Source organism: Podarcis pityusensis (genome assembly GCF_964106645.2).
Source record: "Podarcis pityusensis genome assembly, chromosome: 3".
Taxonomy (NCBI): domain Eukaryota; kingdom Metazoa; phylum Chordata; class Lepidosauria; order Squamata; family Lacertidae; genus Podarcis; species Podarcis pityusensis.
This window is the reverse complement of record NC_138026.1, coordinates 9,826,242-9,853,754: the sequence shown is the minus strand read 5'-3', so window position 1 is coordinate 9,853,754 and position 27,513 is coordinate 9,826,242. Positions and strand designations below refer to the sequence as shown.

The 27,513-nt window shown below is 45.8% G+C and overlaps 1 protein-coding gene and 1 long non-coding RNA gene across 6 annotated transcripts in view; one reads left to right on the top strand and one right to left on the bottom strand.

Annotated features, from left to right (window-relative positions):
* The window catches only part of LOC308473787, a 61,169-nt gene extending 43,221 nt beyond the window's left edge, over nt 1-17,948 (bottom strand). Inside the window, exons 1-2 of the long non-coding RNA XR_013984320.1 lie at nt 17,694-17,948; nt 17,363-17,547 (exon numbers count right to left, since the gene is read on the bottom strand). This is a non-coding gene — a long non-coding RNA (uncharacterized lncRNA). The remainder of the gene's footprint in view (nt 1-17,362; nt 17,548-17,693) is intronic.
* Nucleotides 1-27,513, top strand: part of FGF18 (fibroblast growth factor 18) — a 163,307-nt gene that overhangs the window by 111,911 nt on the left and 23,883 nt on the right. For all 5 annotated transcript variants that reach the window (XM_080999367.1, XM_080999365.1, XM_080999361.1 and 2 more), the window contains one exon: nt 25,166-25,272. In XM_080999367.1, coding sequence (XP_080855493.1) covers nt 25,166-25,272 — 107 coding nt within the window. The remainder of the gene's footprint in view (nt 1-25,165; nt 25,273-27,513) is intronic.

The window sequence follows — 27,513 nt, the reverse complement described above, 5'->3', positions numbered from 1 at the left end:
TCAGATGTCTTCTAAAGGTTTTGTAGTTATTTGTCTCCTTGGCTCATGGGTCCCATAAATCCATACCCTCCAACATTTCTCTGATGAAAATAGGGAAGTCCTAAGCGGGACATTCTGGAAAAGCAGGACATTCTGGGATTAAATTGGAAACTGGGACAGATTCTGTAATGTTGGGACTGTCGCTGGAAAATAGGGACACTTGGAGGGTCTGTTCTCGCAACAACTGTTTGTGGTTTCCTTTTCATTTCCTTCATAGCTATAAAGGCTAAATATACAGTGCAGCACAAGATAACAATTAGCTTACACTTATGAAGGCTTTTGGGATGCGGGTGGCATTGTGGGTTAAACCACAAAGCCTAGGACTTGCCGATCAGAAGGTCAGCGGTTCGAATCCCCGCAATGGGGTGAGCTCCCGTTGCTCGGTCCCTGCTCCTGCCAACCTAGCAGTTCGAAAGCATGTCAAAGTGCAAGTAGATAAATAGGTACCGCTCCAGCGGGAAGGTAAGCGGTGTTTCCCTGCGCTGCTTTGGTTCACCAGAAGCGGCTTAGTCATGCTGACCACATGACCCAGAAGCTGTATGGCGGCTCCCTTGGCCAATAAAGCGAGATGAGCGCCGCAACCCCAGAGTCGCTCACGACTGGACCTAATGGTGTACAGCTTCCGGGTCATGTGGCCAGCATGACTAAGCCGCTTCTGGTGAACCCTTGAGACCCCTCAGAGTAGTGATAAAGCGGGATATCAAATCCAAACTCCTCCTCCTCCTCCTCCTCCTCCTCCTCCTCCTCCTCCTCTTCTTCTTCTTCTTCTTCTTCTTCTTCTTCTTCTTCTTCTTCTATCTGAGACTCAGGAAACACCATGATAGGAAATGAGGCCGCCACCGGGGGTAGCAACGGAACTGACGATTCACCGTGCTAGAGAAGAAACTAAAATTTTTATTTTTTAAAGTTTCTTCTCCCATTAGATTCACAAAATGCCTAGGTGTATGCACCCCCCTGCACCCCCTGAGTACACCCATGGAACCATTGAGTTGCAAGGAAGCTGAAGGTAACTGTCTGATCCTTGGAATCCTTGCACTGAGGAAAGATCTTGCAGTCAGGCCCAGCACCCCTAAGAGACAACAGTGGCTTCCCCCAAGCTCATGCCTTCCAGACGTTTTAGGTTACAATTTCCACTGTCCCTGACTATTGGCTCTGTTGGGTGGGGCTGATAGGAGTTGTAGTCTGAAACAACTGCAGGGTACCATATTGAGAAGGCTGGATTAATCCATTATCATTATAGGCTGGTAAAAGCAGATGGAGGAAAGAAGCAAGACAAGGCTAGATGCCACAAGTAAACTAGTGGAGATCTATCCTGCTGGAGCTGTAGTGTGTGTGTGTGTGTTGGGGGGAGAGGGCTCCAAAAACATTATATGGCCAATCGCCTATATCACTTACAAGCAGACTACTTTCCAATCCCCAGTAGGTCTAGCTGGAGAGCAACTAGAGTCGACCTTCCGAAGAACAAAAGCCAAATTACCTCAGTCGCATGGAACCAAGTGGTTCAGCTCTGCAAAGTTTTGGCAGGGAGCGACATGCTTCCATTCAGCTCTGCCAAAACTCCTTCTGCCGTTCTCTCCGGACATGTGCAAAGAGAAGCAAAGCAGGTCTCTCTCTCTCTCTGTTGCACATGCCCTTTTTGGAGCGTGCAAAGTGTGGCTGCCTAGGAAACCATCTTGTCTGCTCTAGGCTTCTGCCTGGTTTCTGTGCCAGAGAAGGGAGACATACAAGGTGGTCCTGCCTTGCCTGCTCCAAGCCCCTCGTGTTGTGGGCAAGGTGCCTGCTGGCCTCGCTAGACAGGATCAGGGCATTTGAAGTTGCATCTTACCGGGTGTCTAAGTGGGGTCAGCGTGTAATACATTGAAGGTGCTGTGTTTTTAGTGCTTGCTTGTACATTGGACACAATAGGGAAGCAAACCTCCTCAATAGAGATGGACATCTTATTTCTGGTACATCTTAATTTCACATGTGCGTGCTCATCAGCTCATTCCATTCCTGTATTTATGTGCAAACAGTCTGCTTGAAAATTCAAATTTTAATATACCTATCATCTCAGGGTTCACACGCCCAAGCATATTTTACTGTGAGCTATGCATTTTTAACTCATTCTGGCAGTGTGTCACAACATTGGAAGCAGTGCAAAATTGGAAGGATTTTGTTCTGATCTGCACATTAGTCTAGAACAGGCGTGTCCAACCGGTCGATCGTGATCTACCAGTCGATTGCAGGGTGTCTCTGGTCGATCCTGGTCGATCACGTGACCCTGATTTATTTACACCCCCCCATTTTTTAAAAAGAAAGCTCAACAGCTTTGGATGTTCCTCCCAAAAAATAGCTCAACAACTTTGGTCAATCCAATGGATAGATCACTGCCAGTTTTTTATAGTGGGAGTAGATCGCAGTCTACTGAGTTGGGCATGCCTGGTCTAGGAGGTAAGTACCAGGTCAGTTCACATTGATAGTCACAGAAACGGAACTCTTCAAGCATCCTTATTCCTAATGTTGCCAGATACCATATTTTTCGCTCTATAGGACGCACCCGACCGTAGGACGCTGAAGGGGCGCTGAGCAGAGAGGGGGAGAATTTTTTTCTTGTTCTCCCCCTCTCTGCTCAGCGCCCCTTCAATGAAGTGGCAGGAGAAACGGAGCCCCTTCCATTTCTCCTCCCACTTCGCTAAAGGGGCGCTGCGCAGCTCTCCCTCTCTACTGAAGCTGAGAGAGTCTTGCTCTCCCGGCTTCAGCAAAAGGAACCCGAAGCCTTTGGAGTGCAGCGTGAGTTCCCACTGCGCTCCAAAGGCTTCAGGCAGCTATCCCTGAAGCCTGGAGAGCGAGAGGGGTCAGTGCGCACCGACCCCTCTCACTCTCCAGGCTTCAGTGAAAGCAACGCGTAGCCTCTGGAGCACGGAGGGAGCACTCCCTCTGTGCTTTGGAGGCTTCACGTTGCTATCGCTGAAGCCAAGGAGCCTGCATTCGCTCCATAGGACGCACACACATTTCCCCTTAATTTTTGGAGGGGGAAAAGTGCGTCCTATAGAGCGAAAAATACGGTATGTCCTAGGATCAGTGCTATTTTTTTAGAAAGAGGTGCTGAAACTCACCATAAACCTCTCCCTTATTCTCTTATAAAGGCAATGGCGCCCACCTGCCGGAACTGAGTTCCAACCAGTTTCGGCTGAAAAAAATCCCTGCCTACGATTCTCTTTAAGAGGCAACTTTGTACCCTCTGCTTATATCTGGCATAGCCAGCTTGAGGTGACATTACTGCCTAATTACAGCAACCACCATGCAGATAATCTCCAGGGGCTGAAATTTCAGAACGTCCAACCCACCCTTCTCACCACTAGCCAGGTTGTTAAAAGTGAGAAGGGGCGAATCTATCATTTTTGCTTTCTCTCTCTTTCTCTGTATTCCAACGTTAAGCTCGGTTTTTCACAAGTCCACGTCGGTTCGCAGTATTTTTTCTTTTGCAAGTCATCCTGAAAATGCAAGTCACCCAGCACTTTACTGCCACTCCTAAAATACAGACTTGCATACAATTTTGCCTAATATATACATTTTTTCAAAATAATTTCCCCTGACACATCTTTGCAAATATATTTTCCATCTAAAAGACGCCCCCATGTATAAGATGCCCCCTATTTTTGGGGACTCAGATTTAAGAAAATGGGGGGGGGGGAGATGTATCCATGTTTAAGATGCCCCCCCTAATTTTTGACATTATTTTTTAGGGGGAAAACCTAGTCTTATGCACGGAAAAATATGGTACTTTACTTTACCCTGATACATGCATTTTTGCATACATTCGTTGGCCAGAGAACCACTTTGCAAAACCCTGAGAAGTGCAAATTTTGAAAGATGGCTGTGTTTCGGTTTGCATATTGTTTTTGAAAGTGCAAATTAGTCAGAGTTGCCTTTAAATGAGAACTAAAGCGAATTTCTCAATCATCCCTGGGTCCAACCGGCTTACTATATAAGTTGCGTCTATACCAGTAAGTTATAACTTGGTAAAGTGATCATTTGTAAGCACCATTGGTTGTAATAGAGTAGCTACTTATGCATTATAGAAAGGTGGACACAGTTTTGTATAATATTTGCATAGGCTAATTTATAGGGATCGATTTAAACATAGTAGGCTGTCCCGTAAAGTTAAAGCTATGGTTTTCCCAGTAGTGATGTATGGAAGTGAGAGCTGGACCATAAAGAAGGCTGATGGTCGAAGAATTGATGCTTTTGAATTATGGTGCTGGAGGAGACTCTTGAGAGTCCCATGGACTGCAAGAAGATCAAACCTATCCATTCTTAAGGAAATCAACCCTGAGTGCTCACTGGAAAGACAGATCCTGAGGCTGAGGCTCCAATACTTTGGCCATCTAATGAGAAGACTCCCTGGAAAAGACCCTGATGTTGAGAAAGGTTGAGGGCACAAGGAGAAGGGGCGACAGAGGGTGAGTTGGTTGGACAGTGTTCTTGAAGCTACCAGCATGAGTTTGACCAGACTGCAGGAGGCAGTGGAAGACAGGAGTGCCTGGTGTGCTCTGGTCCACGGGGTCACAAAGAGTCGGACACAACTAAACGACTAAACAACAGCAAGGCTGTATTCAACTAACAGGTTCCTCAAGGGCTTTCTTCCCTCTCCTCCCTGTGCCCCACATGTCCCCAAATTGGCTCTGTAGGGTCAGGAGAAACCCCAGAGCAATGCAAAACATAGCAGAGCAGGAAGACAGAGGAGGTCATTCCATCAGGCAAGGAGAAATCTCATCAGCACTACATTGGAAAACTCCCAGTGTGACTGCTTAGTCTGGTAAAGTAAAGGTAAAGGGACCCCTGACCATTAGGTCCAGTTGTGACCAACTCTGAGGTAGCGGCGCTCATCTCGCTTTATTGGCCGAGGGAGCCAGCGTACAGCTTCCGGGTCATGTGGCCAGCAGGACTAAGCTGCTTCTGGTGAACCAGAGCAGCGCACGGAAATGCCATTTACCTTCCTGCCGGAGCGGTACCTATTTATCTACTTGCACTTTGACGTGCTTTCGAACTGCTATGTTGGCAGGAGCAGGGACCGAGCAACGGGAGCTCACCCCATTGTGGGGATTCGAACCGCCTACCTTCTGATCGGCAAGCCCTAGGCTCTGTGATTTAACCCACAGCACCACCCACGTCCCTGCTTAAACTGGTATCTAGGTCCTAACAGCTGATGGCCATCTTCAGACTCCCTGCTCTCCTGACCCTTTATCCTCCAACCACGCTTGGACCATGCAGTCCTTCAGAGGACTGTCCTCTAACAGCCCTTCAGATAGAAGGTTGTCCTCTGTAAAGAAGGCTACACGGCCACCCTAGCTGCAACTGAATTAGCTGCAAGGGAAGCAGGGAACCCAACATTGCAGGATGTCCCTATACAAATTAGAACTGACCTTTTTGACCTGCAAATTGCCATTTCCTGACCTCAAGCACTAATAGGAAGCACATTAGCAGCGCTCTAGTATGCCACCTGTGCCTATGAGCCAGTTCGTTCCCCAGCCAGTGTCCAAGTGATAGCTCAGTCGATGGAACATGAGACTCCTGATCTCTGGGTTGTGGGTTCGAATCCCATGTTGGATAGAAGATTCTTGCATTGCACGGGGTCAGACTAGATGACCCCTGTGGTCCCTTCCAACTCTACAATTCTATGATCTGTGATTTAGTTCTTGGATAAGCTGCAAGTAAGAGGGAAAGAAGCTGGTAATGCTTCTGAATGTGTGAGGCCCGCAGCATGGAGAGCCTTAGAACTGTGGGAATAATAATAATAATAATAATAATAATAATAATAGTAATAATAATTTTTATTTATACCCTGCGCTCCCCAGCCAAGACCGGGCTCAGGGCGGCTAACACCAGGTATAAAAACAATTGATTGAAATACAACTTAAAAACAAGATTAAAATACAGCATTAAAATGCAGCCTCATTTCAGTAGGAACTCAAATCAAAAACCTTTTTTGGGATGAAAATGTCAAGTCTTCACCAAGGCCAACTATCCAAACTGGTCCTACGTGGGCCAGAAAAAAGCCAGGGAAGTCCCCAAATAGGAGTTCCATCACAGAAGGAGAAAGGAAAAAAGAAAGAGGGGGAGGGGATCAAGTTGATTCCAAGCCAAAGGCCAGGCAGAACAACTCTGTCTTACAGGCCCTGCGGAAAGAAATCAGATCCTGCAGGGCCCTGGTCTCATGAGACAGAGCGTTCCACCAGGTCGGAGCCAGTGTTGAGAAGGCCCTGGCTCTGGTTGAGGCTAATCTGACTTCCTTAGGGCCCGGGACCTCTAGGGTGTTGCTATCTATGGACCTTGAGGCTCTCCGTGGGGCATACCGGGAGAGGCGGTCCCGTAGGTACGAGGGTCCTAGGCCTTGAAGGGCTTTAAAGGTCAAAACCAGCACCTTAAATCTGACCCTGTACTCCACCGGGAGCCAGTGCAGCTGGAAAAGAGGAAAATACAGTGAAGCTTATTAGCTGCCTTGCACGGAGAATGGCGCAGAGAACTTGCAATGTACACAGCTTGCGCCAATAATTCTTGCAGAGAGGGGAAATACCGCCAGATGGAATTGCCTGTCTGTACTCTTGACCACCAGCAGCAAGAGATCTGCCAGTCGCTGATGCTCTTTTTTCTTCACTGTACCCAAGGAGGAAACTGACATCCTAAAGTTGTAGGTTGTGCTTGTGAAACAGGAAGGCTGGAGAGAGTCCTGGGGGCGGGAAAAGTTCACTAGGTACGACTGCCTGCCATCCCTTTGCAAAAAGAGTGAGTAATTTGAGATGAGTTGGTTGACAGACACGGAGTGAAGAATGAGGACTGTAAGCCTGTGCATACTTTGTTGTTGTTGTTTCGTCGTTTAGTCATGTCCGACTCTTCGTGACCCCATGGACCAGAGCACGCCAAGCACTCCTGTCTTCCACTGCCTCCCGCAGTTTAGTCAAACTCATGCTGGTAGCTTCGAGAACACTATCCAACCATCTCGTCCTCTGTTGTCCCCTTCTCCTTGTGTCCTCCATCTTTTCCAACATCAGGGTCTTTTCCAGGGAGTCTTCTCTTCTCACGAGGTGGCCAAAGTATTGGAGCCTCAGCTTCAGGATCTGGCCTTCCAGTGAGCACTCAGGGCTGATTTCCTTCAGAATGGATAGCTTTGATCTTCTTGCAGTCCATGGGACTCTCAAGAGTCTCCTTCAGCACCATAATTCAAAAGCATCAATTCTTTGGCAATTAGCCTTCCTTATGGTCCAGCTCTCACTTCCATACATCACTACTGGGAAAACCATAGCTTTAACTATATGGACCTTTGTTGGCAAGGTGATGTCTCTGCTTTTTAAGATGCTATCTAGATTTGCTGTGCATACTTACCTGGAAGTAAGTCCCATTAAACCAAGTGAGGCATAAAGGTAAAGGTAAAGGGACCCCTGACCATTAGGTCCAGTCGTGACTGATTCTGGGGTTGGGGCGCTCATCTTGCTTTATTGGCCGAGGGAGCCGGCATACAGCTTGTGGCCAGCATGACTAAGCCGCTTCTGGCGAACCAGAGCAGCACATGGAATCGCCGTTTACCTTCCCACCAGAGCGGTACCTATTTATCTACTTGCATTTTGACGTGCTTTTGAACTGCTAGGTTGGAGGAGCAGGGACCGAGCAACGGGAGCTCACCCCGTCGCGGGGATTCGAACTGCCAACCTTCTGATCGGCAAGTCCTAGGCTCTGTGGTTTAACCCACAGTGCCACCCACGTCCCAGTGAGGCATACTTCTGAGTAAACAGAATTTGACTGTTAATTGGGTTATGTCCTCCACTTTATCAGAAAACCCTTTCCAATTTAAGCTAAAGCCTTTTGAGATGTTTGGCCTAGGCTGCTGCTCTCTGTCTACAGAGAGGTGTGCACTGCTAAAACGATTCCTATGCATGTGCTTTTTAGGGCAGGACTGGGCATAATAACAAACGCAACTTTGTTGCCCAAAACAGTAACCGCCACACTGAGGTCCCTCTCCTCTCCCCCTAATTCAGGGATCAAAGCCAGGGCTGGTTTTAGGTTTGATTTGGCCCTAAGCTACTGAAGGCAATGCGGCCCTTTATATGTCCAGCTGTCCTTTGTCAACAACAAATTGTCACTTGTTTATTGTGTTGAATATACTGTATTTTTCCGTGTATGAGACTGGGTCCCCCCCCCCAATAAATAATGCCAAAAATCAGTGGGCATCTTATACACAGATAGTGCAGAGGGTGGACTGGCGATTGTTGCCCCCAAAATAGGGAGCGTCTTATACATGGGGGCATCTTATAGACAGAAAAATATGGTATGCTACATGGTAATTTATGGACCCAATAGGTATCCAAAGCCATTTGCACATGTTGCCATGCAACCAGTCCATGCAGAATGTAGGCACCCTATATATAGAAATGAGCAAACCAGTGATATTTTAGGGAGCAGGCTAGCAGGCGGGGCCCATTACTTACATCATGGGAGCCTACACAACACAAAACACTGTTGCGGTATGTAGTTTTCATTTTATGTACATCCAGTGTTTTTTTTCATTTAATTTTTTTGGGGGCCCCCAAGAGAGTGGGGCCCTAAGCTATAGCTTGCTTGGCTTATACGTAAATCTGGCACTGATCAAAACACCTGAGATGATGTCACTATATCAAGATTTCTCCCCTCCTCCCCCTGAAGCAGCAGAAAATACTGTGGCGTGAAGCGCACATTGCGCTGACATAACTGTGTATGATGAGAATATGATAAAGTCAGTGGATCTGCTTTTAGCCACAAACCTGCATGTATTGCCATGCTTGGTTCCACATCCACAATTGCATAAGGGAGCTGTAGGCTGTAGGAGCATAGCTGTCAACATTTCCCCTTTTTAAAGGGAAATTCCCTTATTCCGAATAGGATTCCTCACAAGAAAAGGGAAAAGTTGACAGCTATGTGTAAGGTAAAGGTAAAGGGATGCCTGACCATTAGGTCCAGTCATGACCAACTCTGGGGTTGTGGCGCTCATCTCGCTTTATTGGCTGAGTGAGCCGGCGTACAGCTTCCGGGTCATGTGGCCAGCATGACTAAGCCGCTTCTGGCGAACCAGAGCAGCGCACGGAAACGCCGTTTACCTTCCCGCCGGAGCGGTACCTATTTATCTACTTGCACTTTGACGTGCTTTCGAACTGCTAGGTTGGCAGGAGCAGGGAGCGAGCAATGGGAGCTCACCCTATCGTGGGGATTCGAACCACCGACCTTCTGATTGGCAAGTCCTAGGCTCTGTGGTTTAACCCACAGCGCCACCTGCGTCCCTGACAGCTATGTGTAGGAGGTCCTTTTTGGGGAGGTGGGAATTTTTCAACTCTAAGGCTGTTTTCCAACTCTTAAGACTCTAAGGCTGCAATCCTGTATACACTTACCTGGGAGAGTAAGCTCCATTGAAGTCAATGGGGCTTGCTCCTGAGTAGGAATGAGATTGTGATGTGCTAGAACTTAAATATCTCCTTCACCTCCTCAGAAAAATGTAAGCAAAAGTAAAATAAAATTACACAACAGACTATATTAATGGGAGGGGTAGACCTACACTGCTCTGCGTTCTTCCCCAAATTTGCTCTGGAAGATGGAGAGAACTTCTGGAACACTGTGGCAGGTCGTGGGATCTGAAGAGGGGAGGAAGGAGCAGCAAAACTGCCCACCCTCCTAAGGAAGCCTCCACTGAACCCAAAGGCCTGTATTTTAATTTACTTTTGCATCTGCTTGTCATAAACAAAAGCTGTTTCTCATTTTTAAGGAGGTAGCAAATATACCCACCCTTCATCGTGCATAGTTTGTTACTGTCTGTCTCCCACCCTGCAACCATGCGTACCTGAATTCCAGATCCACAAGAATCTTTCCTGCTGGATACTGCAGCATAGTGCAACCTTCGTTTCAGGATATTTCTCACTTTGCTGGGGGAAGAAGAAGCTACAATGAGCTCCTTTGAGCAAATATACAAACACGCATATTCCCACTCGTAAAATGAATCATCATAATTTCAACTTTTATTGGAGGGCACAGAGTAATAAAACCTGCTCACCATACAGAGCAAATAACATCTTTTTATATTAGGCACAGCTTGTAATCTGAATTCAACCAGTGCTTTTTAATGTTCAACAAATTCCTCCAGATTAACTTCTGCTTGGAGCGCTCACAAGCACAACAGTGTGACCTTGAAGAGGCTCACTTTTGGACAGTGTCGAACCTGGAGAGATTGATGTGGGAAGAGAATACAGTAGTGCTGAAGAAGAGTAGTGCTGGAGAAGAGCAGCTCCAAAGATGGATTGGCAACGTGATTTTGAGTAAATACAAATCAACCGAACCGCTGGCCAGGAGTAGGACCATTTTGAAGATGGAAAGTCAATATGTTCCCATAATTTGGGTTTCTCCGTTTTCGTTATTTATTGTTTTCTCATATATCACGCTTCTTCTTTGGCTTTGCCTCTAGCAATGAATCTATAAAAGACATGCCATTTAGTAGACGTGCTGGAATATTCTAGATGTGCCTGGATTTTCTGCTTGTATTCTGCAGGCCATGGGTGCTCCAAATGGTCCATGTTGCTTCTGAAAGGCCTTGGTCAGGATAAGACCTGACCTTAAGGTCTCTATCTCCAGAGATTATGACTTTCTATTTATAATATTTTCCTTATCTAAGACAATGGACAAATATAGGCAGTAAGTTTATTAGTACAAAATGGAAGAGATGAGAAGTCATTCACTTATGAGGAATATTATGATTTTAAAATTACATCTTTTTTCTTTTTTGTGCACAGTAATACTTGTCGATCTATGATCCTAATAATTACGAACATACTCTGAAAACAAGAATATGCATAACTGCAAGATGTAAAGTTATGATATAAAGATATAATAAAGGAAAAATTAAAAAAAAGGAAGAGATTATGACTTTCAAATGAGAATTGGGCCATCAAAATTTAGCAAAGCAAGGCATATTAAAATGGAGCAATGTTTAATGTGTCTGGTCTGAGCAGGACACATGGAACAACAAACTCTGGACTAAATCATACCTCTTCAAAACAGACACAAAATAAACCAGGCTTCTAATATGCACATGTTTGTATGCAATTTTACCTGATGTACACATCTTTGCAAAGCAATTTTCTTAATATAATGAATTTGTGTATGGTATTTCCACTAAGACGCATTTATATGCAGAATTTGCTCTACTATATGCATTTTTGTATGCATTACTGCACTGGAGAACTGCGTTGCAAAATTCAGAGACGTGTGAATTTCGAAGGGCGGTTGGGTTTTGGTTTGCATATTGTCTTGTAAAGTGTGCATTAAGTAAGTTCATCTACAAATGTGAACTAAATTCCTGTCCCACATGCCTAGTCCCTGCATCTTCTCTTACATCCATTTCTTGCTGCAAGTAGCTTCCTTCTCTTCAAGAACGTCAACAATGTCTTATGTATACTAGAGCGAGCAACTGAAATATCAGATGATGGAGCTATATGTTTATATGGATAAGATTTCAATATGCAGGCAATATAGATTCTCTCACTTGTTCATAGCCTGCAGGTTTTATTACTCCCCACAGACTTTACATAATTTTGGCATAGCTCCCTCTTCATTATGTCATGATTAAGGAGTGGATGCAAGGTCATTCTATCATGTATCGTTGGAGTCAATGTTTGGATTGTAAAAAAAAAGGGGGGAGCTGTGTTTGGATATATTTCAGCAGTTCTGTGGGCTGTTTTGCACCTTAGGCATTTTCTACACCCAGAAAGTCTGTTTACTCTTCACAACAAAGGTGGCATAACTTTGGCACTCCAGATGTTGCCGTATTACACCCCCCACCATCCTTGACTGTTGGTTATGCTTCCTGGATGTGATGGGGTTGTGGGGTTGTGTGCCTGCAGACTGTCTTGCCAGAATGGTGCATGTTCTAGTTATCTCCCACTTGGACTACTGCAATGCGCTCTATGTGGGGCTACCTTTGAAGGTGACCCGGAAACTGCAATTAATCCAGAATGCTGCAGCTAGACTGGTGACTGGGAGCGGCTGCCAAGACCACATAACACCGGTCCTGAGAGATCTGCATTGGCTCCCAGGACGTTTTCGAGCACAATTCAAAGTGTTGGTGCTGACCTTTAAAGCCCTAAACGGCCTCGGTCCAGTATATCTGAAGGAGCGTCTCCACCCCCATCGTTCAGCCCAGACATTGAGGTCCAGCGCCGAGGGCCTTCTGGTGGTTCCCTCATTGTGAGAAGTGAGGTTGCAGGGAACCAGGAAGAGGGCCTTCTTGGTAGTGGCACCCGCCCTGTGGAATGCCCTGCCTTCAGATGTGAAGGAAATAAGCAGCTATCTTCTCTTTAAAAGACATCTGAAGGCAGCCCTGTTTAGGGAAGCTTTTACTATTTAATGCTGCATTGTTTTTAACACTCAATTGGGAGCCGCCCAGAGTGGCTGGGGAAACTCAGCCAGATGGGCGGGGTATAAATAATAAATTATTATTATTATTATTATTATTATTATTATTATTATTATTTGGAGTTCAGTAACATCTGGGACCTTGCAGGTTAACCACACCTGCTTTAAAATCCACCCATTTTTTGACGTAGCTGTTTGATTTGTTTGGACTTGATCATATTTCTGTGCCGCTTACATGCAATAAAAAAAACATGATAGAACAGCACAAACACAGCCTAAATTATATGAAATGCTCAACAAATCATCAGTGAAACATTTATAATCTACAAATCACTGCTAATAAAGCAACAAATAAAAAAATAAGCTAAAGCATCACAAAATAAGCTAAAGCTAAAGCTAAAGCAAAATTCATATTATATTATTAACAAATCAATACGGTATTTATGTACTCGTGGCCAGATATCACCCCCAACCATTCTGTATGGGAAACCCAGAAGCATGATAGCATTCTGTCCTCTTGTGATTCCCAGCAGCTGCCATTTGGGGAAATGGTGTAGAACAAAACCATCTTCCAGAACGGCATCATAGGTTGTGGTGGTTTGTGTTGTGAGGGTATAAGAGAAGAGGATTGTAAAGTACTTTGGATATTGCAAGTGATATAGGAAAGAATGATGGGAAATAAGAAGCAGTTAATTATTTCTAGATGTAGAGCTGACCTGAGCATCAGAGTCTGTTTTCAGATGGCAACTGGGTGCAGGCTGAGGAAGTGTGTGCGGCGTTGCAATGTGGGATGTTCTTGTTTGGGATTCCAACTGGCCAGTTGTGCTGTCCATTTCTTGCTTGTCCCTCCCTCCCATTTCCATTTCCTCCTGCCAATAGTCGGTTAGCATTCTGTGCCCATTGAGCACTCTCAGTTCTTGTTAAGCTCCTCCCCCATACTTCTTGAAACTTTGCCTGCTGATTTCTCCCCCCTTGTGTGTGGATGGTGCCACTTTTGCCACACGAAGACTAACCCTCGGAGAACGAGTTGACAGTTCATAAACAGCAGGGATGGAGAAGTTTCTTTCAAGTGCCATGTTTCCTCAGGAGTAAGCCATTGGTGGCATGCTGGCAGTGGGCGGGAATGAAGCCAGAGGTGGGCAAGGCCAAAGCATGTACTTTAGCTCGCTCTTTCATCCTTTATAAAAGGTAAAGGGACCCCTGACCATTAGGTCCAGTCGTGGCCGACTCTGGGGTTGCGGCACTCATCTCGCTTTATTGGCCAAGGGAGCCGGCGTACAGTTTCCGGGTCATGTGGCCAGCATGACTAAACCACTTCTGGAGAACCAGAGCAGCGCACGGAAACTCCGTTTACCTTCCCGCCGGAGTGGTACCTATTTATCTACTTGCACTTCGTGCTTTCGAACTGCTAGGTTGGCAGGAGCAGGGACCGAGCAACGGGAGCTCACCCCATTGCGGGGATTCGAACCGCCAACCTTCTGATCGGTAAGTCCTAGGCTCTGTGGTTTAACCCACAGCGCCACCTGCGCCCCTCCTTTCATCCTTTATAGCTAACAGCAAAAGTGTTTTTGATGGTGGGCTCAGTCCTGCAGTCATGGAGAGCAGGCAAGCAGAGTGGTTTCCACATGATCCTTTCATGTTGTTGTTGTTGTTTAGTCGTTTAGTCGTGCCCGACTCTTCATGACCCCCTGGACCAGAGCACGCCAGGCACTCCTGTCTTCCACTGCCTCCCGCAGTTTGGTCAAACTCATGCTGGTAGCTTCAAGAACACTGTCCCACCATCTCGTCCTCTGTCGTCCTCTTCTCCTTGTGCCCTCCATCTTTCTCAACTTCTGGGTCTTTTCCAGGGAGTCTTCTCTTCTCATGAGGTGGCCAAAGTCTTGGAGCCTCAGCTTCAGGATCTGTCCTTCCAGTGAGCACTCAGGGCTGATTTCCTTAAGAATGGAGAGGTTTGATCTTCTTGCAGTCCATGGGACTCTTCTCCAGCACCATAATTCAAAAGCATCCTTTCATAGCTCTACTCTTTCCAGCTGCTCCTCTTCTGAATGTACCACAGCTTGGCATCGCCATTCAGTTGGGTGTGTGAGGAGGCCCCTCTGCACCCTACTGCCACCACCCAGTACCTCACCCTTCCCCAAGGCCCCATGGTGCAGAAGGAGTGGTGAACGCAGGCAACATAAATGGCATGTGATCATTTAAGGTGAAGGAACACCCTGGTTGCAACTGAATGGCCCTGTTGAGTCACTTGGAAGAGCAGCGGCGTGCCACACACTGAGGCAGAACCCTAAAGCTAGGCTGGCACTGATATTATCCACCTTCCGGTTACTGGTTCAAGACCTTTCTCTTCCGCCAGGCATTTCAAGTTATGATTTTTATTGGGCTGTGCTGGGAAAGATGGAAGGTAGATTGTGCTGCACTGTTTTATTTGAATGCGTTTCCCCGGTTTTTATTGTCCTTTAAATTGTTGTTACCCACCCTGAGATCATCTGCGATGAAAGGCGGGACATAAATTGTATAAATAAGCAAATAATAGGGCTCTGTGGGAAGCGTACCACACCCTCCTCTGGGCGGGTGCAGAATTACACTCTCTTGGGATGGAATATGCAACCCAGCAGAGACCAGAATAATTGGATGGCGATGCGGCGCTTAGATTCGGCTGGGAAATGTGTTTTCATGGAGCCCGTTTTTCTATCTAGCCAGACGTATCGAGGCATCCCTTTTGATTTAGCCCAAAGAGGCGAGATGGAGTTATTTGATACAGACAAATCTCAAGTCATTTTGTTTTGCAGTTTCCTGTTACTCCCTCCTAATATCTTTTCATTAGCTTTCTGGTTCCCATCCTCTCACTCCAGGGAAATCTTTGAAAGATAATTGGCATCACCACCATCAAGTCTTCCTCTGACTTAATGTTTTCATAGCTGGACTATCACTTTTCAACACTCATATAGACATCCATATACGTATAATCCCTTTCACCTAGATGTTTAAGGAATTGCCCTTTTCTCCTTCTCCAGCGGGAGTTCTCAATGAAGTTGAGGTAAAATGGACCAAATATGAGGAAAGCTTGCCAGCAGAAGATTTTCCCTTGTAAGGGCAGAACCCGAGTTAAAGAGATGGTATTTCTTCTACAAGATCCCCCACTGGGAATCTAATTAAGATAACTACCTACATGGAGAATAGGCTGATGAGCTGTTTTCTTAAATTAAGAAAAATAACCAGACATGTGACCTGGTTATGTCATTGGTTCAGAAATGCAGTGAGCCCTAGCTTGCTGGCACCAGAAGGTGGTACAGCTGGGCTATGAAGCCAGTATAGGATCCACTGCCCCTACAACGGAAAATGCAACATGAGAGAACTCCTCCAAAATTGGTGATGAATGGGCATTTCATGGATACTTTAGCTGAGATTCCTGCATTGCCAGGGGGTTGGACTAGATGACCCGTGGGTCCATTCCAACTCTATTTCTAGGAATAGGATTAAAATTAGGGCCCATTTTTACCCCACCCCTTTTTTACTCTTGGCACTCATTTACAGCGCAACCCTAACCACGTCTGCTCAGAAGTAAGTCCTATGGAATTCTATGGGGCTTACTCCCAGGTTAGTGGGGATAGGATTGCACCCTGACTAATGACTGAAGATTGTAATGGGAAAACCTATTGGTGTTTCACAACTTTCTGACTAGTTGCAGGACCTTAGCCAGATCTAGCAGAGTACACGCAGAATTCACGGAAGCAATTGGCGACTTGGCTGCAGACAGGATAGATGAAGCAGGAACCAGGAACTTATAGTTAGGTGTTTATTATATACAGTGGACTATTTACAGGAACAGAACACGGATCTTATGCTAGCTCTCTCTGACACGACTCTCAACTCCCACACTGAACTACTGAAACACTGAACTCCTGAACTACCAGTTAGTAGGCCATTAATTATCACTCCCTTGAGAGAGCTTGACCAATCAGGGAGCGGTCTCCATGCCTCTGTTATCACCAGGCAGACTTACTCCTTCAGATTGCCTTCTGGCTGGCTGCGTGAGCAGCTGCATGTACACAGTTTCCCAACAGATTGAACTGAACAGGCCCCATTTGCTATGAAACCAATGCTTACTGTTGCATCTACCTCCATTTTCAACTGCCTAGACCATGAAAGGATAGCCCTAATGCTGCTTTCCTAACACCAGGTAAAGTCTCTGCATGACATCACCACTTCGCACTTAGCACAGTATCCCATATGGTTAGCATTACTCAATTAGTTGCAACTAAGTCCCATAAAACAGAGGCTGGCTTCTCAGAAAAATAATCTGCCGAACGAGAAAGTGCTTATATGGAAACACAAAGGGGTGGGACAAGTGCAAAGGAAGAGTCCTCCATAGCCTTACTTGTCTACACAGGGTTTAAATGCCTGGCTTGAGTGTTGAAAGAGTATCACTTCAGTACTCTTGTGGCTCTGTCATTTTGTAGTGCCACCTCCTAGTCTAGCTGCTTCTTGCCTGGTGCATCAAGGCTTTGCGTCTGAGTGCTGAGTGGTGGATTACAATGTGTAAGCGGGAGCTGCAGGAAATCTTAGAAGTGTTCCCTCACTTCCTAACAGGAGTATTCCTGTTCAGGTTCGTAGCCAGCCAACCATTTATTCCTCCACAATTCTCCATTCAACACCCACCCACCCTGCCAAGTTTCCCGTTGTTTCCACCAACTGACAGCTAACGGTCCGTGGCTACTGCTCATGCACAGTCTTCACTGGACTGCTTTTTAGGGTGGGTTTTCTGTGTGTGGTCTCCCTTAGATTTTCTTTTTAAAAAGACTCTTTTTGCATATCTGCATGCTTCAGAGTTTCCCTGAGCATTGCTGATGCCTCCGCCTGACTTCTTGATGGTACCATTCTGGCTACAACTGAAATACTTTATTGTCACTTGTACAACTTGTAGACAGTGAGATTACACATGCACCCCCCACTCAGCTCTCTTAGTCTTAATTCCCCTCGTTTACTGATGCACACCCACCAAACCCAAAAGTCAGTTGCCCTGTTGTTATCTTTTCATTCAGCAGCCTAACAGCCCACAGATAGAAGCTGTTCTTCACCCTGTTGGTGCGACTAATCATGCTTCTATATCTTCTGCCCGAGGGCACAAGATCAAGAAAGTGCCGGCCAGGGTGTGAATCATCCCTGAGAATTTCCCTCACTCTCCTGAGGCAATGTTCTTCTGCTATTTCATCCAGCAGATTCACGGGACAGCCCATAATATCTTGTACTGTCTTCCCCACCCTCTGTAGGCACTTCCTATCAGTTGATGTCAAACCAGCGTACCACACCGTAATGCAGTATGAAAGGACACTTTCTATTGTGGACCGGTAGAAGGAGATCATCAAATGTTGATTGACATTCGCAATACAGTGGTACCTCAGGTTAAGTACTTAATTCGTTCCGGAGGTCCGTACTTTACCTGAAACTGTTCTTAACCTGAAGCACCACTTTAGCTAATAGGGCCTCCTGCTGCCGCTGCACCGCCGGAGCATGATTTCTGTTCTCATCCTGAAGCAAAGTTCTTAACCTGAAGCACTATTTCTGGGTTAGCAGAGTCTATAACTTGAAACGTATGTAACCTGAAGCGTATGTAACATGAGGTACCACTGTACTCTGAGGAGATGGAATCTGCCTGTTGACTTGCCCCACCTGAGCTTGTTGTTAGAAGGAGCGATTTGCAGTTGTTTTCGTTCTTTACTAGAAGATGATTTCAGGGCAAAACGAAACATGTCATTACAGTCACATAGAACCAAACATGGTCAACCCCTTCATCCAATGAAATGTTCCCTCAGGAGGGGTTGATTTTTGCATTAGGAAAAGGCACATAGCACGTCCCTCAAAGCTTCACCTCTCCGCTACTTTTACCTCAGCTAGTTTGAGGCCCTCGTGTTAGCTTACAAGCAGGGACGGCCTGTGTGCACAAAGCGAAGCCTTTTGCCTCACGCAGCAGATCCGACCCCTTCCCTACCGGCTCCCTGACCCTGTCATTGTGCCATTGCCAGCCTCACTAGGGCTTCCTGCATCACTGACACAGTACTGTAAATCTTTCTGCTGTGCCCATCATGGTGGCAGCATGGGCACAGCAGCAGGTGAGTGTGCCAGATGCCGTGATGGGGCTGGCAGAAGCACAGGCGTGATGCCGGGTTCAGGAAGCAAGTAGGGTGGGACCTAGATGTGTGTTTTCCCTACAGCAGGAAAATGTCTCAAGCCTGCCCTACTCACCAGGCCCTGGATGGATGGACCAGCAGCTAAGCCCAACTGGGAGGGTGTGTTGTGCTAAGTGCTCCTTTCTCCCTCTCTCTGGCACACATCCCATTCTCCTAGAACAGGCATGTCCAACAGGTTGATTGTGATCTACTGGTCGATCGTGGGGTGACCCTGGTCTATCTTAGGTCTCTGAGTGATCTCTGGCTCCCCAAAGAAAAGTCCAATGACTCTGGCTGCCTAAAAAAAGCTCAACAACTCTGGTCCATCTCCAGATCCATGGGTAGATCACTGCCAGTTTTTTTATACTTCAAGTAGATCGCAGTCTCTTGGGAGTTGGACGTCCATGTCCTAGAAGAAGAGGGTGTTGCAAGATTCAATGGGGCCATTACAGCTTCAGTACATGCCGCTGCAGGGCAAAATGTAGGTCTTCAATTAGCTGTGATGAACAATGAAAGAATACAGTGGTACCTCAGGTTAAGAACTTAATTCGTTCTGGAGGTCCATTCTTAACCTGAAACTGTTCTTAACCTGAAGCACCACTTTAGCTAATGGGGCCTCCCGCTGCCGCCGCACCGCCGGAGAACGATTTCCGTTCTCATCCTGAAGCAAACTTCTTAACCCGAAGTACTATTTCTGGGTTAGCGGAGTCTGTAACCTGAAGCGACTGTAACCTGAAGCGTATGTAACCCGAGGTACCACTATACAATACTTTCCCCATTCTTTCTCCAAAGCTTTACAGTGGTACCTCGAGTTAAGCACTTAATTCGTTCCGGAGGTCTGTTCTTAACTTGAAACCGTTCTTAACCTGAGGTACCACTTTTGCTAATGGGGCCTCCCACTGCTGCCGCGCCGCCACCGCACGATTTCTGTTCTCATCTTGAGGTAAAGTCCTTAACCCGAGGTACTACTTCCGGGTTAGCGGAGTCTGTAACATGAAGCGTCTGTAACCTGAATCGTCTGTAAACCGAGGTACCACTGTATTAGGCATTACAGGTATAGACTATCTTAAAACATCCATATACAAAAAAATTAAAATACATACAAAGAAACAGCCATATAAGATATATAGTAACATAAATTTTCATTGGAGTGTCTTTCCACTAAACCATGCTGTTCACCACTCTAAGAGATACTGTTGACAGAAACTCAGCCATCCTTGCAGTTACCTCCAGGTTAATATTAGACAGGTAGAATCTGATATTTTCATTGTGCCATGATGTTAAACTACCCACAAAGGAGGATAACATGTGTTTATGTAGCTGGTTATAGTGTGGACATGTTCTACAGTGTCTGGTACATTCAAATAACATCCACAATGTCTATCATTTCTAGGGATGTTTAAATATCTGCCCTTAACAAAATCTGAGGGGGAAAATCTTCAGCTGGGCTAACAAGCATGACCTGCTGGAATGATAAACTTTGAGATACGTATAAGTGATCCTGTTATTGGCTGCATTTAAACCATAGAACTTGGGGGAGCAGATTTTATTTAAAGCTGACCCAATGTTTCATATCAATATCCCTTAATCTATTACAACACCAATGTTTTTTAAAAGTAGGCAGTTAAAAATAAATATATCACAATATCTATTTTACGAAGTTTCTCCACAGGCTGGGTGGTAGTTTGGGTAAGGTGATCAAGGCTTTGGAAACTAAGCCTTATGAGGAATGGTTGAGGGAGTTGAAGTATGCTTAGCCTGGATAAGAGGAGACTAAAAGGAGATATGATAGCCATCCAACTATCTCAAAGGCTGTCACATGGAGGATGGAGCAAGCTTGTTTTCTCCTGCTTTGGAGGGTAGGACTCGAACCAATGGCTTCAGGTTACAAGAAAGGAGATTGCAACTAAACATCAGGAAGAACTTTCCAACAGGAAGAGCTGTTTGACAGTGGAACAGGCTCCCTCGGAAGGCGGTGGACTCTCCTTCCTTGGAGGATGTTAATCGGGTTGGATGGTCACTTGAAATGGATGATTTAGTTGAGATTCTTGCATCGCAGAGAGTTTGGACTAGATGATGGTCCCTTCCAGAACTACAGTTCTATGATTCTACGATTCTATAGTGTGGTGTAGTGATTAAGAGCGGTAGTCTTGCAGTCTGGGGAACCGGGTTCGCGTCTCCACTCCTCCACATGCAGCTGCTGGGTGACCTTGGGCTAGTCACACTTCTCTGAAGTCTCTCAGCCTCACTCACCTCACAGAGTGTCTGTTGTGGGGGAGGAAGGGAAAGGAGATTGTTAGCCGCTTTGAGACTCCTTAAGGGGAGTGAAAGGCGGGATATTAAGTCCAAACTCCTCCTCCTCCTCCTCCTCCTCCTCCTCTTCTTCTTCTTCTTCTTCTTCTTCTTCTTCTTCTTCAGTTGTACCTTGGATCCTGAACACCCTGGAACTCGGACGTTTTGGCTCCCGAATGCCGCAAACCCGGAAGTGATTGTCCCAGTTTGCGAACATTCTTTTGGAACCCGAACATCCAACAGGGCTTCCATGACTTCTGATTGGCTGCAGGAGCGATTTGGTTCTCGAACGTTTTAGAAGTCAAATGGACTTACACAACTGATATGAAATTATACCAACTTTGAGGAGATCCGAAGCTTGGGCCCAATTTCATGCCATGTAAAATGCAGAATACAGTAGACGCTCAGGTTGCAAACGTGATCTGTGAAGGAAGCACGTTTGCAACCCGCAGTGTTGCGTCTGCGCATGTGCGGGTCGTGATTTGGCACTTCTGTGCATGCGGGTCGCGATTTGGCACTTCTGTGCATGCACAAAGTGCGATGTAACCTGTTCCAGTACTTCCGGATTTGGTGCGGTGCACAACCCGAAATCGCGCAACCGGAAGCATCTGTAACCTGAGGTATGACTGTAATTGACAAATAATTTATCTGCAATCGCTCTGACCCCAGCAAATGTTTCCATTGTTGGTTTATTCCTTTTGCCCTATTCCTAATGGTTTTCAATAGATCACAGGATTGGATCTCTAACCCATGTGACAGCTTGGCTCTGGTTATGTCCCGTTATCATTATTATGCTTAGTTATTTGGGTGCCTGGGAACAAGTTGGCACCATGATTCAACACGATGAACTCAGTTGTCTTTCCTTCTATGTAAGCGAGTTCATAGTTGTGGTCTTGGAAATGTTAACCTAAATCTTTCCCTTTAAATACCTTGCCTTTTGCCTTTAAGACCCATTGCACAGTGTCTACTACTCCTTGGTTTTTGTGTGAATGAATATTGTTTGCTGTTGCTACCTTGAGCCTTGCCTTGACTAAATTAGTTCTTGTTAGCAGAAAAGGTACAGCCACAGCATTTTTTCAGCTTGCGCAAGTAGGAGGAAAGGTAATTTTCATTTATTTCCAAAAAAATTATTACATTATTTTATTAGCTCTTTAAAATTTATTTAAATTCTTTACTTGAAAAAAGGGGGTATCGTATTTTAATTAGTAACAGTGTCAAAAGAGAGCTAGATTAATTATTGGAAATAACGCCATCCAGATGGTTTTAATTTTCACAGCAGGGAACCGACATCTTTTTAAGGTGATATTTTTCAAATTAAAATCAGCCTGGGTATTACTCATACTTGTTTTAGTTTGAGGGTGAGGTGATGTATCTTGTAGTTTTGAAACTACCCAGCTTTCATGGGAATGTTTTGGAAAAGGGAGACAAATGTGAATTTTAAAAGATGCAGACCTGCTTTACATATATGATTGAAATCCACCATTTGGCTCAGGAGGCAATGGGTGATGGGAAACCTTTTTGTCGTTATGCTTTGTTGTTGAATCCCTAGGACAAAGTTCACTGAAAGTTGTTTTTATCTGACAATCAACATTATGCATAGCACAAAGACTCCTCCCCCCTTGACATATGAATACAGAAACATGAGAGGACAGAAGCCATGAGAATAACTAGAATACAAAGCTGCCTTATACTGTCCACTCTGGCTGGCAGAAGCTCTCCTGGACCTCTGGGAGATGTCTTTCTCTTTGGCGAAGATCTTTTCCTGCTCCCTGAGAACCTTTAACAGGAAATTCTGGGGGTCAACAGAACATGGGAACTCCTGGAAGCACACCACCTGCTCTGCCACAGGCCTGTGGCTCCTCACTCTCTGCCGTCTTACTAGGGCTGGACCAAGACATTTTGATTCCTGAGGTGTTGGGTGATTGACAGGTGCATAACCCCGCCCATCCGACAAACATGGTCTTCAGGGTGTGCGTGAGATACCGTATTTTTCACTCTATAAGACACACTTTTCCCCTCCTAAAAAGTAAGGGGAAATGTGTGTGTGTTATGGAGTGAATGCAGGCGGGAGGCTCTGCTCAGCGCTCCCTTTAAAGAGCCCCGTGGAGTGTGTGTGAGGCTCTTGGGGGCTTTCCCCTAGGAGGGAGAAGGGCTGCCCTTCTCCCTCCTCAGGGAAAAGCCCCCAAGAGCCACACACACACTCCATGCTCTCTTTAAAGGGAGTACGGCTGTCCATAAGCCACAGCCAGCGGGATTGCTGTGCTGCGATCCCGCTTGCTGTTCTGGCTTCTGGGACTCAGAATATTTTTATTCTTGTTTTCCTCTTCCAAAGACTAGGGGCGTCTTATGGTCTGGTGCGCCCTATAGAGCGAAAAATACGGTATGTGTCCCTTGATCTATCCTATCCCAACCAAGGCAGTTCCACCTGAGGCAGGTCGCAGTACCCTGATGCTTCTAACCCTTTTCTTTCTTATTAGTACAGTTGTACCTTGGAAGTTGAATGGAAAACATTCCGGAAGTCCATCCGACCTCCGAAACATTCGAAAACCAAATTGCGTCTTCTGATTGGCTGTGGGAAGCTCCTGCAGCCAATCAGGAGCCGGGGGAGCCCCGTTGGACGTTCGGGTTCCAAAGGAACGTTTGCAAACCGGAACAATCACTTCTGGGTTTGGGGCGTCCGGGAGCCAAAACGTCCGAGTTCCAGGGTGTTCAGGCTGTACCATGGTACCTCAGGTTAAGTACTTAATTCGTTCCGGAGGTCCATTCTTAACCTGAAACTATTCTTAACCTGAAGCCCCACTTTAGCTAATGGGGCCTCCTGCTGCTGCTGCACTGCCACCACATGATTTCTGCTCTCATCCTGAAGCAAAGTTCTTAACCCGAGGTACTATTTCTGGGTTAGTGGAGTCTGTTACCTGAAACGTATGTAACCTGAAGCGTATGTAAACCGAGGTACCAGTGTATTCTTATTATTTATTACATTGGTGGTTCATATTACACTGTGCCAAGCGGTGTTAGAACAGCAGCATAACAAGGTTTCTCCAGTGCCTTTTTTTTTTTTTTAAAGTAAAGTACCCCCAGAAAAATAGCACTGGCTTTGCCCACCAAGCTTCCCCGCTTTTATTTAGTTCCTTCCAACAGGACCTATAGTCAGTAGGACTTGCTTTTCTGATGTGGAACCTGAAGGCAACGTTTGCCAGGCAGAGGTGTGGTTCGTGTTATAGAAATAATGCAACATATTCCCAACTCTACAGGGTTCCGTTGAATGTCGTGGCAGCCTTATAGTCCTATAAAATTCCAGCTTTATAATGCAGCATATGGGATGCGGGTGGCGCTGTGGGTTAAACCACAGAGCCTAGGGCTTGCCGATCAGAAGGTCGGTGGTTCAAATCCCCATGATGGGGTGAGCTCCTGTTGCTCGGTCCCTGCTCCTGCCAACCTAGCAGTTCAAAAGCACCTCAAAGTGCAAGTAGATAAATAGGTACTGCTCCAGCGGGAAGGTAAACGGCATTTCTGTGCACTGCTCTGGTTCGCCAGAAGCGGCTTAGTCATGCTGGCCACATGACCCGGAAGCTGTACGCCGGCTCCCTCGGCCAGTAATGCGAGATGAGCGCACAACCCCAGAGTTGGCCACGACTGGACCTAATAGTCAGGGGTCCCTTTATCTTTACCTTTAATGCAGCATAAGCAGTCATGTAATGGGTAGCTCATGAGGGCTATCGTGTCTCTCCCCCCCCCCCTTGTCTTCTCCTCTGCCCCAGGGATACAGATGGGATCCTCCTAAATCGAGGGTCCTGGTTGCGCTTGGGACCCTTAAGCCGCCCCCATGGGGTGTGTTGTTGCTAGGTGTGGCCCAAGCCTTGTCTGTTGGCCCTGGGATCAAGGGCTAGGGCCATGCCAGGAGCACAGGAACCCTGGGGTGAGCTTCAATTGATCTTCACCGGTGTTGCTCCCTCGTTTGGTGTTTTCCCTTTCAGACTGCCAGCCAGAAAGGCAGGAGTCAGTTATAGTATCTGACCAATGCCTAGGCCAATACCGCTCAATTTGTTTTGTAATCAGTAAAGTTGTGGCCTAAATTTTGCCCAAAAACTTAAGCTAAAATTATGTGTCTGTTTGAAGTTATTTACTTGAGGGCCTCAGGGCACAACATAGATGCTCTGTCTCACCTCACAAGATTATGTGAAAATGGGTATCTTCTTCTTCACTCGTTCGCTCTATGACCAGTCTGGTAAATGCCTGTTTTCTTCTTCTTCCTTTCCAAGCCCAGCTTCTAGTGGAAACAGACACATTTGGCAGTCAAGTCCGGATCAAAGGGAAAGAGACAGACTTTTACCTTTGCATGAACAGGAAAGGCAAGCTAGTAGGGAAGGTAAGTGTTTTCTATTAATTCATTTGTAATATGAGCGTTACCTTTAGCGGTGACTGCGAACCCCATAATGATGTGTTCTGAACTTTGCCTGTCAACCCCAAATGAAAAGCAGGACTTGAGGAATGTGGAATTCTTAAAGCATTCAAGCCTTTACTTTAAAAAAAAGGGGGGAGGGAGAGAAAAAGAAACCCCCCTAACCCATAAAATTAAGTACTGTGGCTAACCACTGGGGTTTTATTACTGATTTCTTTGGGTACACACAGGTTTCCATTTTACAGTTGCATAAATTGATAAAAGATGTGTGTATCTCTCCAAAACAATTGAGAGCTTGCGTTACATGATATAAATCTCTCCTACCTTGGTGGTTTAAATAAATAAATAAAAATGCACACAGGCATACATAAAAGGAACTGTAGTCTCGGTTTTTGGGTTTTTTTTGGCGATCCCTGAGTGAAGAATAAAAATAAAATGCCATAAAGTTAATATTGCAATCTTGAGATCTTATTAAGGATGGGCTTTGTGGTTCTAGCGTTACAGAAATATTTTGTTACCTTTGATCCTGCCCCCAGCAGATGCATGCTACAAATGATATAGCATTTGCCTATGGAGCTGAGCATCTTTGCTGTTATTAGATTTAAACGAATTCACTTGTTTTCGTCAGTTTCACTGTTTCCCACACACCGGCATTGTTGGCAAGCCTGGAATTTGACACAAACAGAGGAGGGGGGAAATAAAAAAAATGCCCTCCTTGGCTACTACAGTGGTACCTCGGGTTAAGAACTTAATTCGTTCTGGAGGTATGTTCTTAACCTGAAACTGTTCTTAACCTGAAGCACCACTTTATCTAATGGGGCCTCCCGCTGCCACCGTGCAGCAGCTGCGCAATTTCTGTTCTCATCCTGAAGCAAAGTTCTTAACCCGAGGTACTATTTCTGGGTTAGCGGAGTCTGTAACCTGAAGCGTCTGTAACCTGAAGCGTCTGTAACCTGAAGCGTATGTAACCCGAGGTACCACTGTACTCTTAGGATAACGATAACGATATCTAGGATGCCATATAGCTGGCTCTGTAATGGTCAAAATGCTTTTGTAGGTGAATCAGGGCCGGTCGGTCCATGAGGCAAGGTGAGGCAGTTGCCTCAGGCGGCAGATTTGCCACTGCTTGCCTCTACAACTGCCTTCTCTGTAACCTGAAGAGTCTGTAACCCGAGGTACCACTGTACACAGAATTAAAACTTTTAACATTCCCATCATGGTGAGAAAAATAAAAGGGCAGGGGTAGAAGTGAATTTATTTTTGAATCAAGAAAGGCCTCGGACTGCAAACTACATTCCCAAATAGAAACCAGGTGCCAGAGCTGTTGCAGTGTGATGTTATTGGCTTCTGAGAAGACAGCTGTGTAAGATGTGTCTCACAGTATTGAACCCGGCGGCCTATTCTCATGCCAGCTGGACTAGCTATGGGCTTTAGAGACGATATGTACAATCAGTGACCAGCAGTGGCCATAGGATTTTACTGGTGATCTTTTGTTAACGCACAAACATCCACTGGCTTGCACCGCTGCTGTTATTGCCTTAACATCCGGGGTACCTTCGATTTGAATCTGGTTTTGCAGGGCACCTCTGCTGCTGCTGCTGCTGCTGCTTGCATTATGGGCAAAGGTCAGAAAACACCCTCCATCCAAACAAATGAAAAACAGGGTTCTAGCCAGACTTTTGTACACCTCCTGGAGTCTTTCGGTGAAGGGAGGCTAAATATTTTGCACAGATAAATAAAAGTTTGGGAATGGCCAGATTTCCATATGCCCGATGGTCTCACGGTGTTTTCAAGTTACTTGTATAATTGAAACACTTGTTTCCAAGCTTAAAACTTGAAATGGGGTGCTGTATGAAGTGTCCAGGGGTAGTATATTCAGCTACAAACTAGTGGAATAACAGCTGGTGTTAGTATAGGTTAGCTGTTGTGAAATGCCGATCAGAGGACACGTGGCTTTAGAAATGGAAGGAATTACAACATTTTAGTTCAAAGTCTCCAAAGTGAAATCTTTTAATTTCATTATTTGAACCCCAGCCAGGATGTAATTCTAGTTTTTAATATAAGTGGAAGGTTTTGTTCCTTCCATGTGACTTTTTAACGGTGTCAAATTATAAAATTATAAGCCTGAATTATGTGTTTGTGTGTGTGTGCGTGTGTGTGTGTGTGTATCACATTAGATTATTTTTCCTCCGCCCCCCCTTATCCTAC